At 50.0% G+C, this 14,322-nt stretch overlaps 5 protein-coding genes and 1 non-coding gene across 6 annotated transcripts; 3 read left to right on the top strand and 3 right to left on the bottom strand.

Moving 5' to 3' along the window:
* Positions 1-4: 4 nt before the first annotated feature.
* On the bottom strand, positions 5-919 carry BCR38DRAFT_371178 (glutathione S-transferase). The gene is made up of 2 exons (XM_040857284.1): positions 774-919; positions 5-709 (listed from the first exon to the last, which is right to left on the bottom strand). The coding sequence occupies exons 1-2, from the start codon at positions 825-827 to the stop codon at positions 95-97; spliced, it is 669 nt and encodes a 222-aa protein (XP_040715033.1). The 5' UTR covers positions 828-919; the 3' UTR covers positions 5-94.
* Positions 920-1,675: 756 nt separating this feature from the next.
* BCR38DRAFT_227187 (uncharacterized protein) lies at positions 1,676-3,228 on the bottom strand. Its single transcript, XM_040854291.1, has 3 exons — positions 3,053-3,228; positions 2,404-2,984; positions 1,676-2,335 (listed from the first exon to the last, which is right to left on the bottom strand). Exons 1-3 carry the CDS (start codon positions 3,069-3,071, stop codon positions 1,940-1,942), a joined length of 996 nt encoding a protein of 331 aa, XP_040715032.1. The 5' UTR covers positions 3,072-3,228; the 3' UTR covers positions 1,676-1,939.
* A 2,154-nt stretch (positions 3,229-5,382) lies between these two features.
* BCR38DRAFT_t201 lies at positions 5,383-5,485 on the top strand. The gene has a single exon. It is a non-coding gene; the product is annotated as a tRNA-Thr (tRNA).
* Positions 5,486-7,513: 2,028 nt separating this feature from the next.
* On the top strand, positions 7,514-8,655 carry BCR38DRAFT_394255 (uncharacterized protein). The gene is made up of 6 exons (XM_040857608.1): positions 7,514-7,534; positions 7,589-7,817; positions 7,880-7,937; positions 7,988-8,299; positions 8,347-8,564; positions 8,624-8,655. Exons 2-6 carry the CDS (start codon positions 7,762-7,764, stop codon positions 8,631-8,633), a joined length of 654 nt encoding a protein of 217 aa, XP_040715031.1. The 5' UTR covers positions 7,514-7,534; positions 7,589-7,761; the 3' UTR covers positions 8,634-8,655.
* A 201-nt stretch (positions 8,656-8,856) lies between these two features.
* On the top strand, positions 8,857-9,363 carry BCR38DRAFT_344867 (uncharacterized protein; the record flags this gene model as incomplete). The annotated part of the gene is made up of 1 exon (XM_040856137.1): positions 8,857-9,363. A coding segment is annotated over one exon (507 nt), but the record flags the coding sequence as incomplete, so codon positions are not given.
* Positions 9,364-11,560: 2,197 nt separating this feature from the next.
* On the bottom strand, positions 11,561-13,824 carry BCR38DRAFT_475328 (uncharacterized protein; the record flags this gene model as incomplete). Its single annotated transcript, XM_040863001.1, has 4 exons — positions 13,707-13,824; positions 13,475-13,657; positions 12,868-13,445; positions 11,561-12,799 (listed from the first exon to the last, which is right to left on the bottom strand). Exons 1-4 carry the CDS (start codon positions 13,816-13,818, stop codon positions 11,561-11,563), a joined length of 2,112 nt encoding a protein of 703 aa, XP_040715029.1. The 5' UTR covers positions 13,819-13,824.
* Positions 13,825-14,322: the final 498 nt, after the last annotated feature.

The following is a 14,322-nucleotide window of genomic DNA, read 5'->3' as shown; positions in this document are numbered from 1 at the left end:
GAATATCCTTTATTTGGTTTCCAGTCTCGTCTATCAAGTCTATCTTAGACACTGAGTGGTCTTCGTTTCAACAGATAACAACACCAGCGGTAGTCTATGCCTTAACCCTCGTCTCACACTTGGTTATCTCCCCAAACGCGTTCTTGAATTCCTGCTTCTCCATCAACCCCTCCAAGTACGTAACCACGCCCGGAAACGCCTTTCTCAACTCAGCATCAAACAAAAAATTGAAACTCGCCAACAACGGCCCCGCAACCATAATATCCGCCAACGTCAACTGTCCCCCCACAAGGTACCTCTTCTTGCCCCCATCGATGGCCAAGTCAAGCCTCTTCAAAGCCCTATCAAAATTCACGACGCAGGACTCGTACTTGGCCTCATCATATGGGACAATCTTGAGGACCGCCATGATGAACGGCGGGATCACGTTGGCAATGAGCTCCGACTCGGCAAACAGAGTCCACTCGGCGATGCGGGCCGTGGTTTGCGGTCCCGCTTCGGCGCCGAGGAGTTGGGGCGCCATGGGGCCCTGGCCCGCAAGGTACATGCAGATGGCTGCGCCTTCGGCCAGGCAGAAGCCATCGGCACATTCGAGGGCGGGCACTTTGCCCATGGGGAATTTGGAGAGGAATTCCGGGGTTTTGCTGCTGGCCATGTCGAAGCTGGGGATATCGAGCTCGAGACCGTTGAGCTCGGCTACAACTTGGGCCTGGGTCGTGAGTTAGTCAGATGCAGGGGGTGCGGCTGGGGATGGATAGGGAGGTAGGACGGACGCGTTGGACGCGGAAGTTGCCCGGCCAGCTGTAGATTTTGCCAAAGGGAGCCATTTTGGGTGCGTCTTAGAGGTTTGAGAAGGTGTGATTGGTTGGAGGGAGGAAGTGAGATGCTGTGATCAGACTAATCAGGAAACAGGACATATAGCTCCTGTGCGTGAGAGCTCTTTATACTGGACAGATCATTATTTTTCACAGAGGGGTATGTCTTCATTAATCAGCTATTAAACGTCTCCCTCTATCCCGCTCGGCTGTGTGATAATCCCCTTGCAGTGACATGGACAGCGGGACGGGGAGAGTGGGTACGATCCGCTCAGGGGGCAGGCGTGACACGTTGCGTGCGACAACTGACTAGCGGCCGCCAATTACGGAGACAAACATTCTGCAACCTAGAAAGGAATCTTCCTAAATTAGTATCGATTTATGATGCTTGTTATTGGTATATCACTATCATATTCCACATTTTCATGTCTAGACTGTTGAAGATGGTGGTAGCTATCGCGCACAGGATACAGCGACGGAATCTGTTAAACGCGGGGACATTGGCAAACATGCCCCTACACCGCTATTCCTTCTCCACCAGATGGATCATAGTAGAAACTGAAGGAATTCATCATGTATTAACGCCATGGGCCTGAAGAAGATCCCGGACGCCGAGAACCGGGACCGTATCACCATCCGAAAGGAGTCCACTTTGAGCGTCCCGTTGCCCCGTCCCATTGTCTGTATTATTGACTCGGGACGCTTGCCTCACGGGTCGAGCTTGGCTGGTGTTTTATGAGATCTAGGGATGAGTTCGTATTCAAATCATCAATCTTTGCTCGGCAGCATTCGAGGTGCTAGTGGAAACTGGACAGTACGCTGAGTTCTTGAGACTTAGTCGAAGCATCTAAGGCAAGATGTGGAAAATCCGCACTATTAGATGTTGGCATAGTTGTCAGTGGCGGACAAGATTTACGTGCTAGTAACTTGGAAGGACACGATGGTTCTTTCCGCCTTTATGCTCTGGTCCCCGCATGCTGAATAGAGATCTACACAGTGGGAAAAAGTAAAGCTGTATCCCAGGATTGGACGCACGATATGTCCCTTTTTGTCTATCTACCTCGTCTCTATAACCCAAACCTTTCCCCTCAAAAGGGCAGCATAAGAACCAACACTTGGGGCATCTAAGATCTCCCCGGCTTCTTGGGCCGTCTAAACGCCGTCTTGACCTCAGCCCGGGGATGCAAGTCGGCCAGAACGGACTGCTCGGTGATCTCGTCTGGCTCCTCGACCTCGAACTTCTTCTCAATATGGACGCCGGCCTCCTGCTCGGCGATGGTGACGACAGTCCGCTTCATCAGCGGGTACATCATGCGGAACTTGATGGACTTGCCCGCCGCGGCCGGGCACGTGTAGAAGAAGAGGATGGGGCTGCTCTCGGTGCCGTCGTGGCTGTGTGTGTACCTCCAGAAGGTGAAGCGGGGCTCCTCGGAGGATATGGAAGAGACGAGGTCGGAAAAGGAGGAGGGGGTTGACGAGGAGTTGACGAGTTCTACTTTTTCGGTGGTGGGGTTGATTTTCTGTTTCAAGTGTTGTTAGCAACTCGCATTCCATAGATCCAATAAGGCTTGAGACAAAGATGACATACCAGCATAACGAGGCCACTGCCCTCCCCCCTTCCCATCTCACTCAGCGCAGCCAGGCCTTCTGCCATGATTGGCATGTTCATCGAAGCACTGAGATGAATCTCCCTAACGCCTGTACCCGAGCCCGCCTCCGCCTCAGCTTGCTTCACTTCCTGCAACGTCCTCTCCTCCTCCGTCAGCGGGGCAGCGAGTGCCGTGTGCTTATCGTGCCTCTCGAAGCCCTCAGGTGTCAGCTCCTCGGCCGTGGTAACAAAGATGGTCTCGCGGAAGTGTTCGGAACCCAGCTCGCGCACGAGCGTCAGCCGCGTCGACGCGAACAGCATCTTCTGCCGCACCTTGGCCGCATCAGGGATGTAGGTGACGGCTATGAACGGAGGCGCGGCATCGTGGCGGCGAAGGATGATGTAAAGGGCTTCGTTGGGTTGCAGGTGCGGGGCGAGCTCTGAGAGGCTGCTGGAGAAGCCGCCTTTGGAGCGGAGGGTGGTGAGAGGCGTGAGAGACTCGGAGGTGATGGTTACGAGGAGGCCGAAAAGGGATGTGTCGGAGAGGAGGGTGTTGAATTGGGAGACTAACTCCTTTGATGCTGCGGTTTAATCTTTTGTTAGTTGACCGGGATCGCGTAGCTCAATGGGATGGAAGAAGGGGTCGAACCTGAGATTCCGGACTGCATCGTGGATGTTGGATTCAGGTGAGCGGATGAAATAAAAGAGTCTCCCAGATTGGGGAGTGACAGGTCTTAAGTTACGTCTCGAAGAATAGAAAAGCGCACACTCGCGTGTTCAATCCGATGTTGATGGCCCAGCTTGATGTTGGTTTCGAGGTGTTGGCGCTGCCCCGCCATCCGATACAACATGGACCCCTCCTTGTGAGCTAGCTCAAAGCTGGGTCAGGAGGAAAGGGGACCGTGCGCAAAGCTTCAACCCAACTTATCCTTCTTTTCTTCTTTTGCTGGCTTGCTACACCACAGCAAATGATGACGTTGATAGTTTTCCTCTTTGACCTTTGTGTCTGAGGAAAATGGCAAAGGACATTAATTCGCCTTTATTATGCCACAATGTGTCTGACAGCATCAATACTACCGCCTCTTACCCGAAACCGCGTTACAAAAGCTGGCGTTGCCTGACAGTACGTTTTGCTGTGCTTGCTTTGGATTGCAAGTGAGGAGGGATGTTTACGTGTCTGCCAGGCATATAATCAGACTCAGGAGCGTTCAGCGATTCTGGTCACCCACGTTAGTGCCACGGAGAATTATCCACGTGCCCAACGAGCACGTCTCTGGGTCTCTGGGTTGGTTCTTGATTCCAATGCCAAGATGATGATCTGAAGCATTTGGTTTGAAATATTTTGATAGACACTCATACGACTTATAAGCGAAAATAACAGAGGACAGTTTGGGTCCCTCCGTTCTACGCTACCAACCTGCTTGAGGACAAAGAACCCCAGAGAATGGAAAAGAGGAAAGACCAAGACAGGAGCTGGTTTGGCAATTCGTCTACTCTTGGTGTCTTGAACACCATCGACAGCTTCTTGGCTCTGATCTAGCACAAAACGCCCGACGTCAAGACGCGGCCGGTTAATCCAAATGCCCCAATCACCAGAGGGGATGTGTAGAATGGACCAATCTATCTGATCTGGTCATCTTGCTGCTGATGAGTATGATGACGCTGCCGAAGCCTGCCACGGAGTCTTCGCGTTGGCGCCGGATAGCTTTATTAGAACCCGTAAGAGACTTGAAAGGCTCTGTATAGTCTGGAATGAAGAGCTGTTATGGTCTCTGCGACCTGGGCACTTTGCTCGTCGCCTTCATAATCTGGAGTTATGTATAGTTGCATCGATATGAAGGTCGACGGCGTAACTTACATGGAGTTGGGAAGTGCTCATCTTAGGGGAACCAGATAGAAAACATGGGACATTTCTCTCCTCTTCAGTTAAAGACACGCGCTTCTCGTCCCTGCTACTCAAATTTATTTCTGTGTCGTCGGCTATGCCAAGTAGGAATGCATTGTGTCGAATTTCGCATAGATGTCACTTCTCACATGAAGTTGTGATAGCAAGGACGACATGGGTGTTTTGGGAGCCGACAAAATCTCAAGGCATATTCCCTGTTACTTTAGCCGCAGAATATATTGACCTCAAGGTGGAAACTAACTTGATACGATGAACAAACCCCCACCCTAGACCAGTGCAACTTCGTTGACTCAAGTAGAATTATCTGTTATGCTGGAAGAATGGGCAGGCAAGCTTGCGGGTGGCTCAAAGATGGCCAGAGCGTCTGGGGCATTTCCACACTTGTGTTTCGTCGACATCCTCGGCATGTGTCCGTGGCATTGAGTTATTGACGGGTTATGCCTTCCCATCCGAGTTGATCAGACCCGTGCGAGGATTTTGAGGAGAGCCGTTATGCTCTCTATGATCAACAATGCATTGGGAGTGGTATGATGTTAGACAGGACGAGCTGGTGAGTCGTTCGCTGTGGTGGATTATGTCGTGAGATAAAAGGTGAAGCTTCTCTTTACCTCAGGTACTTGCCTTGTTTTTACATCAGAAAACCAGTATATGATCAGTTCGGTCTAACATTGCGTAGCACAAGTGAAAGACACAGTCCATATTCGCAAACATCATATAATTGGTAACAACATATGGATTCCAAAGGCCTGCAGGACCCTCGCCCCAACTCGTCAGCTCGAGCAAGGAGTCAAGTATCGGGGAGTTTACTTCTTTCCTTTCGTTTCCTGTCCTTGCTCTAATTAGCTAACTATAGTGGCTGCAGTCTGCCTTGGTCCTAAGATACTGCTATTTGGCTTGTTGAAATTCTGTTACAAGCATCATCGAACGTTTGGGATGGTTTGGGATGGTTCGAATCAGGGCCTCTCGCATCGTGTCTCAATTGTCTCGCCAAATCGCAATTCGTTGGCATCAAACTGCGCCCAAAAGTCGTTCGGATGTGAAGATGGGACTTGTAAAGACACATATTTAGATCAGTCGGCTGGTGTAGTTGGTCACTTCGCTGGTAGATAAGTCCCGATTTGAGCCTCCCCCACTTGGGTCGGTGACGAGTCGCGGGTTCGAATCCCGCAGCTGACACACAAGGGGGTTTAGTCAACCCTTACGGCGCGCTGCCCACCTTGTTGACTTCGCCTACCTAGCGATAATAGGGAGATTGGTGCAGTTTAGGATTACGAGCGTCCTAGCCAGTCGACAGTCAAGCACTACGTCGGCGGAATATAACTCGACAGCCGGTCCAGAATTCGAATCGTTAATCCGACCCCTTATCGGACCCCCTCTCGCCGCGATTCTTGCGAGCGTCTAGACCACGTTACGGTCTATCCACTTGAGCGTATAGTTGAGATGTATACGCTCGACGAGAACCCGAATTAGCAGATACTACGACTTGTCGCGACAAAAAATAGTCGAGCATCTTCTGCACATCAGCAGCATCCCACCCCTGAGGACGAATTTAAGTGCCACATCACCACACTTATCGGTAGTTCAGGCAGGGGTTGTAGCACAGACTTAGGGAGGGACAGGAGGTTTAGTAGTCGTTTGGCTACAAGTTTACCTGTATAACCGCCCGACGCGGCTTAAGGGCCCGCTATATCATCTATAGCCCCTTAAGGGAGTACTTGTAGAGGTACCGAGGGTTAACACCTACGGCGTATTGAATATTATTTATTTATTTAGATCAGTTATTTCAAGTGAACATTCAACCATCTTGTACATGTTTGTCTCAATGCCATGACAAACATACGTAGTAGTCCTACACAGTCCTTCGAGTCATGCTGCGGGCCAGGCTGGGGTAGCAAATGGCCCATGCATGAACCACGTTCACTACTCCGCACTAAGAAACGACGTTGTGCCTTGTCCTCTGCTCCACACTCCTCGAAGATACTTTCGGACCGTCCCTCGCCCTAAATCATATCCCGCTTTAGTACTAAACCGTAAGCATTCGCGAACTACCCTTCGCGACATGGCATTTGTGGTGGTGATGAACAGTATACACGTTACAGAAGGGATCTGCTGAAATCACAGGCGAATAACAGCGCAGGGTGATCAGCAGCAAGTTACCGCAAGGCATAGCATAGCAGCAGGCCCTTGCTCCTCGCCAGCCAATGTCCTTTATATTGAAACCACTCTGTCTACCCCGGCAGCCGTACAATGATCGGCCGATGTCTTTTCTCTGTCCCCTACGACGTTAGACGGCCCAGAAACGTACGCTACCACTGCTGCAGAGGTACCCAAAAGGCCATCACTCGACCGAGCAGCAAATACCGTACAGGACGTGACAATGCGGGGAATGATCTCGATAAGAGAGGCAACGCTCGGAGATGCAATGCTCGGAGAGGCAAAGCTCGAAGGGACACAGATTATAACCATGTACACAGACAGCTCCTCATGTTTTAAGGTAGGAGCACTAGGATGCTAGCTTGCTGAAGAAGGGTGACGCTCTGCGCATTTGTACCACTGGATTGCGACAATGCCGAATTCAAGCGATGGCACGACTTGTTCGACAACCATCACAAGCCCGTCTTCAGGATCCGGGGAGCTTTACATCACTCATCCTGGCCTAGAATATCTTATACTCAGATATGCTGAGAGGGAGACTAAGAAAAACCATATACAAAGTAGTGATTCGCTGCGAGCCATCTTCGCCTCAAGTTATAGGGTGTATACAAACCAGATCTTGTCCTGGTAGTCAATGCGTATCCTGATCTCCCTGGCAAGCTTTTATGCATATTCCATTTAGCCCGCGATGGGGTTGCGAAACTCTCTTGCAATCCCATCCTTGCCCACCCACCGGCCAAGGACCAAACAGTAGATTTCAGCCGCATGAGGCTGGCGGCTACGACAATGATCTTCTGGAAAGTTTCGTCTTACTGTGTTCTTTTCATTGTTTGGTATCCTGTGTGATATCTGAACTTGAACCGTCGCGAAGTGAAGAACAAAGGTGCCTGCAATTACCCTACCTACAAGAGATATTGTATGTTGCGATGCCTTCGAAGTTTTTCAATTGGGCGTCCAAGTCCCGGAGGGCCCAATCCGAGGTCTCCACTTCTCGCCTCAATCTACACCAACCCCGGCCGTCACAGCTTACGGACTAGAGACAGTCTCTGAGGGCCATGACCCTGTCGTGGAGTAAGCTGATCTGCTGCGTCTCCCACTCTATAACTCGTCTAACGTGCCATCCAGCATTGTCGCCATCCATGGGCTCAATGGCCACCGAGAGAAGACATGGACTGCATCCGACGGCGTCCATTGGCTCCGCGATCTCCTTCCGAGCGACGTACCAAACGCCCGAATCATGTGCTAGGGCTACGATGCGAACACTCACAACAGCTCTCGTGTGAGCTGTCTATATCTATATGACCATGCACTCAATTTGGTATCGGAATTATGCCGGAAGCGGCAATCGACAGATGTGAGCAACGGCTAGACGCTTAACGTCGTACCGGGCTAGTAATCCAAGCTGACAAGAACCAGTCGACGCAACGTCCGATCATATTCATTGTGCACAACCTTGGCGGAATTATCGTCAAAAGTATTAGTTATCTCCAACCTCTCTACCAGTCTGAATGCTGAACTGTCCAGGCGTTGATCCACTCGGACGCCTCACGAAAAAACGCGTTAGCGGAGCACCGATCTATAAAGGTCTCGACTTACGGCATTATGTTCATGGGCACTCCACACCAAGGCGGCAATGGCGTTCGGCTGGGAAAGCTGCTAACCAATATTGCCTCTCTCTTTGTGGCGGCCGATGACCACATCCTCCGTCATTTAGAGAAGGACTCGGAGTGGCTACAGAAGCAGCTGGGACAGTACGGGCCGATCAGCGGGGACTTTGTGACGAAATTCATCTACGAGGAGTATGAAACCCCCACTGCGCTGGGCCTCTCGATAATGGTAAGTAGCAGGCTCGCCCGACAAGAGAATATGCTAAGCGGGACTAGGTTGTACCTCGCGCATCAGCAGTTGTACCAGGCCAGGCAGACGCTGAGCCTGTCGTCATTCATTCGAACCACAAAAATATGGTCAAGTTCAATTCGAGGACAGATGACGGATATATTACCCTGCCGGAACATTTAATGATCATGATGAGAGCTGCCGGCAACAGTATTCGGTCGCGGTGGCAGGTAGCGGTGGCAGGTAGCGGCAAGGATCGACGATGGTGGGCACCACTAATATCCCTAAGCTTCTTCAGTGATTAACTGTTGTATGAAACTTTAGCTCGAGATGATAATTCTCGCAATGAATTCTGCCTTCCTCTCAACCTGTCGGAAGTTATGGAGGTAGAACACTTCGTCGCGAGGACAGAAGAGCTTGAGAGTCTCCATGAGATCCTAAGAAACACTGGTGGGCGTCGTACCGCTATCGTGCATGGACTGGGCGGTATGGGCAAGACTCAATTGGCAATAGCTTACCTCAAGCGTTATCAGCCTGACTATTCCGCCACGATCTGACTGAATGCAACAGATGAGACGTCACTGCAACAGAGCTTCGCGCGAGTGGCCGAATGGATACTCCGCCAGCAACCATGGTCAGATTACATCAAGATGGCTGTGGATGACCGGGATATTAAGATGATCACGAAGGCGGTCAAACGTTGGTTTGATGATCCTCGGAATGACCGTTGGCTCCTTGTCTATGACAACTACGACAACCCTAAACTGAATAGCGCCAACCAGAGAGACGAGTCCACCAAGGGTACCACGGGAAGTAAAGTTGAAGGAGATACAAGCCAGGCAGACATTCCAACATCAAAAGCGTATGATATCCGGCCCTTCTTCCCCGACTGCTACCAGGGAGCTATCATCGTAACTACGCGATCATCTACGGTTAAGCTGGGAAAGACTGTCCAGCTAGAGAAACCGAGAAACCTTGACGACAGCCTAGAGATCTTGGCTCTCACGTCACATCAACACAGTCTTGAGAATGGTGAGGTTGTTGCGACTATAAACGTGAAATGATCTGCTAACTATTGCCTCTAGATAAGGACGTGGTCGAACTTGCAAAAAGACTTGACGGGCTACCACTTGCTCTCTCGACAGCGGGTGCTTACCTTCACCAGGTTACGACGAGCTGGACTGAATACCTCCATTTGTACCAGAAAACATGGCTTCGGCTACAAAAAGCGAGTCCGAGGCTTCTGGAGTACGACTATGCCATGTACTCGACATGGGATATCTCGTACAGATACATTCAGCTGTGCTATGAACAGTTTGCGAATTGTGTATGGGGCCGACAGTGAGCGGTATCAAGCAGTTATGTCAAGATTCAGTCCTATATAGACTGGGTTTTTTCTGTCGATAGTCATATTCTCACATATTTCTGCTGCGGTGGTGGAACCTTTAGCACCCCTATCAGGTACCCATGGGGGGCGCTAATACTCTGACCTAAACAAATACAGCAAAATAATCTCTACGTGCCTGAACAATCCTTAACACATTCCATCACGGGCTATCTGAATACTGTTACTGTTGCGTGCCCCAGACACACCGCCTGTTAGCTGGGAAAAGTGCTTGGGCCAATTGCACATAGATAGCCCTTCCGTAGCTGCAGCCTGTGGGACTTAGTCCAATCATCATCACCAATACAACCCTCTTGCCTGTATTGCTAACAATCACTTATACAGGTACGGTGCTAGCGAGGTTCTTAAATCGGGCGTTATTTATTATTGCGACCAGTTTTAGTTCATTTTTAGACTATGCCATAAAAATGTGACGCCGATCATAGGACGTCTACACACGTTACTATAGAGAACCACCAGCGTATTCACTCTTCTTTCTTGGTACCTAACGGTCCGTGCTCCCTCTAGTAGGTTATAACGATTGATATGTTACAGGTATTCAAGTATAGAGTAAAGGACGAGAGTACTAGAGAGAAGTCGTTTACTAGTCACCAGGTAGGTACTAGCAGCGTAGTATAGGGGGCTCAATAACGACAAGTTAATCGCTACCCCTCCTTCAGATACGGGGGTCACAACAGCCTATTCATACATGGCCGACCCTTGCATAGGCTAAGACCCGGCACGTCACTGGAGCCCATCAGCTATACAAGGTCTATAAACCACTGTGGCTTATTCGCACCTGACAATCTCACGAGATAACGACCACGATGTTGTATAATGCATAGCAGGATCAAAAAGAATGGATTATTATGGTGAAACATCATCCTAGCGAATGTGTCTGTAATTAAACTAGCAGAGGGGTTTTCGCGTCACATTCCAGCCTGACTACGCCGCCATCCGTTCCTGAATAGATTATTCCCACTAATCTCTTCAAACTACAAAGCTCCAGAAGAAAGCGATCTACAGCTCTCCTACACTGCATGCAACCAGATAGGCTCTACGTCTAGTTTGATGCTCAGTACGCAGATGCAAATTACTATATCGGTGAATCTGACTATACCGCAGACGCTGGGGCCAGCATCCTGCAAACCGGCGGGTACTGCATGCACAGATTGGAACCCGGGCGAAGTCAACAGAAACCATTAGGGGAGGAGGGATAGAGACACGAAGGACACGCAGGAGGGCTAGAAGGGACGGTTAATGGAACCTCCAACGTCCTAGATGACGAGGGGATCCTATAGGCTCTGGCCAAACGAAGGCGGATCGATAACGGGCAGGAAGTCGACTCTCTATGGGGCCATGGCGAATTAATTGATAACGCTTGTAGCCGCAACACCTTCCGTAGCAAAAACGACCCCGACGACGCAGTGAGCAGATTTTGCAACGCCATTGTCAAAAAGGCCACGAGAGGACTGAACACGCTGGGGGATTCAGGCAACGGCAAGAACCACGAAATCCTGTTCAACTTAGGCAATCATAGGCTTCCGTTCCCAGGGTAGAAAATGGCCCTCATCTATTCAAGCACGACGCGCCTGGAGAATATCTTTCATTTCGCCGACATCTTCTACGATGTACAAGGCGCCAAGATAACGCCGTGATGAATCAATTTAGATCATATATCATGTAAGCTAATCCTGTCAACAGGCATCTGCACGTGTTGTTTGAAAGGATTGCTAGACCAAGTCTGCACCGGTTATCTCGTTTGTGAAAGTAGTCCAGAACAGGCTTATTAACCATTGAGGAGCCTGCTTGAACCGATTGCAGCGATCATACTCAACTAAGATCAGTATTAACGACTTAAAGTCTCTGAGACTACGCTACACGCCCACCACTTCTGGATCCTTTTGAGCTTCGCGAAGGATTTCCTTCATCGAACTGTATATTTCTGGGTTCGCCTTAGTCCACCCCTCGCCGTTCGGAAATACCGTCCTTCTTAGCCTATTAACCCAGGGGATCAGTGGTGCATAGTACTCAGTAAAGAATTTTGTGGCGGTCTTCCGGAAAATATTCTCGGAGGCGACGACGCCAAATTTTATCCCAGCAAGCTCCTCCGTATCCACGTAATGCCACTTCTCAAACCGGTCATTAACTCTGCTCTTATGTGGCCCATCGTAGTGGATGAATATCCAGAAGAGAACCCAGAAGAACGACTCGAGATCATGCATGTAGGAGTTCTGCTCGCCTATAAGTTTCCCAATGGCCATAAACGCCCTCGTGCCAGTCATGCCCCGTGCTCCTGAGACGCTATCTCGCTGTACTTTGATCGCAAGGTCCAGATCGATTAAGAACGAAGGCCAAGAATGGGTTTCCTCTTCTTCGTTGATCATAAGATTGTTGATTGAAATGTCTCTGTGAAGGAAGCCAGCCTGCTGAAGGGACTCATGTCCTTTAATACAGCCCTCCAGCGCCGCAAGCAAAGCTGCTCGGGAGCTTGCCTGGTAGATGGGTTTGCCATGGTCACGAAGAATGACGCGGCGACGTACCCGATTTGGGAGCGTATGGAGACTGAACTTGGTCAGAGATGCTGAACAAGATCGCTTGCTGGGTGGTAGAGGGGCGTTGGTTTGGCTGAATGGGCGCTTCCGGCTGGTATCACTGCTGTCACCTGTGCTATTTTTTAACGATGGCATCGAGCGTTCCGGTTGGTAGTTTTTCGCGCTCGTGATGTCTATTCCCTTCCGAACACTGCTCTGAATGTCATCATCCATATCGTACACTCGAACTGTCTCGTGATGATAGTACCGCGCCATGTTTATTACACCCTTGTCTGTTGCCTCACGGAGCAAGTCGCCTTCCTCATCTCGTTCTATATATTGCCACGAGTCCTTGATAACAAGAGGTATCCGGGGATCTTCCTCGAGATGGGCTTTCCAACATGTCGTTGCTCGACCTGCTATGCACCGCGGTCGTATTATCAGTTCATCAATTATAAGACGTTCTTTCCGGTTGTTCCGTTCAATCAAGATGAAGCGCTGGTCATCTGCTGCTTTGATTGTCGGGTCGAACCCAAGCTCCTCCTCGTTCATCCAGAGGAAGCCAAGGATCGTAGACACAAACTGTAGCCCATCTTCGTTAATGTCAAACCGTTCCGATGCGATCCCCCCGAGCCAGTCAGTTCCCATACTCGCATAAGAGATCCGCAGAGTGTACAGCCCAGAATAAATCGACGCGTATCTTGGGCGGCAAGCACTTCTTTTGCGTGTCTCCCAATGTCGAGCCATGCTTTTGGAGCTATGTCGGCCGAGGGGTTGCTCTTGAGTTCCCCAGGGATGAGAATCTGTGACCATTTGCACCTTGTATCTTTTCCCGCCTTGGAATTATTCACGAAGCCGACGTCTAACTTGCGCTCTACGGTCGAACCCTCGATCGACTTGTGAGGTTGTGCTAATGGTCTTCGTGTCGAGGTCGACCTGTGATCCTCTGCTAATGTAACCAGTTTCTCGCTAAAGTCTGCCAACCAGCTTAGGACACTCGTCTCATTTGCATCTCCTGGCCACCCAGTCCATCCTTCCTGGAAAAGTGGACTGGTTCCCGCAGTACACTTCTTGAAGATGGCCTCGGATGCTGTCTCGAGCTCTGCCACACCTCCGAAAAATGCTTCGTAGAATCTAGGAACGCCGACGTACATGGCGCCGAGTTCATATTGGATGGAGGATGCGACCAGCCGGGAAGGCGGAGTGGATTCGGTGATAGAATTGTAGACTTGACCCAGATGTCTTTGTCGGGTTTACTGGCAAGGATTGCAGTCAAGAGGGGTTTGATGTAGGTCAAGTCAAAACTGTCGGAATTAACAGCGGAATTAAGTCGTGATAGATCGTCAAATAGATTCTTGCCATTCCTGCTCGAAGGAAGCAGACGGGACGCCCTAAGGCCTTGCAAAGCCAAGATAACATCGATAGTTAGGTTCTGGAGATCTGGAGACTAGTTAGAAGAAGCAACTAGGAAAGACTAGGTTTGCACTACCTTCATCGCTGAGTGTATAGAGGGTGTGTTGGGAATCAAACAACGTGCAGAATGCATCCAGATGCTTGCCGATAGGATGAGCTTGGATAATCTCAGATTTAGCTTGATCCATCACGGGGTATGGAGTGAGGAATTAAACTAAGCCCGGCACGTTGGATCGACGACGCACATTTTCCACCTGGCAGCACGGACTAACCTAGGCCATATCCGGAGTTACCTCGGGATCTTAAACGGAATGCATATAATATGTAAGCTTTCGCAGGCTTTGTCAATTTGATCAAGTAATTTCATTGTCTCGTTGCTGTAGAACCACATATATGCCTGAAGACAAAAGTGCATGGGGACCTATTCACTAAGGTGGTGGTATATTGCAAGTGTATCTGATGAATGGAAGTTGAGACTAATGATTACCCGTGCCATGCCCCACGTTTTCTGACCCTGGCCAACTGTAACCTGGCTCAGTAGCTAAAGCCGGTGCTACATAAGTATATGCGGTGCACACTTGAGGGGCAGAGAGTTCTAATCGCTGTCTGAAATGAACCGATCCACTTATTCCTAACCCCTACCTGAAATTCCTAACCCCTATCAGCTGGGACGTCCAGACGGGATCCTTCGA

This window comes from Pseudomassariella vexata (assembly GCF_002105095.1).
Source record: "Pseudomassariella vexata strain CBS 129021 chromosome Unknown BCR38scaffold_8, whole genome shotgun sequence".
NCBI lineage: Eukaryota > Fungi > Ascomycota > Sordariomycetes > Amphisphaeriales > Pseudomassariaceae > Pseudomassariella > Pseudomassariella vexata.
The sequence above is the reverse complement of the archived record's forward strand: the minus strand, read 5'-3'. Positions and strand labels throughout refer to the sequence as shown.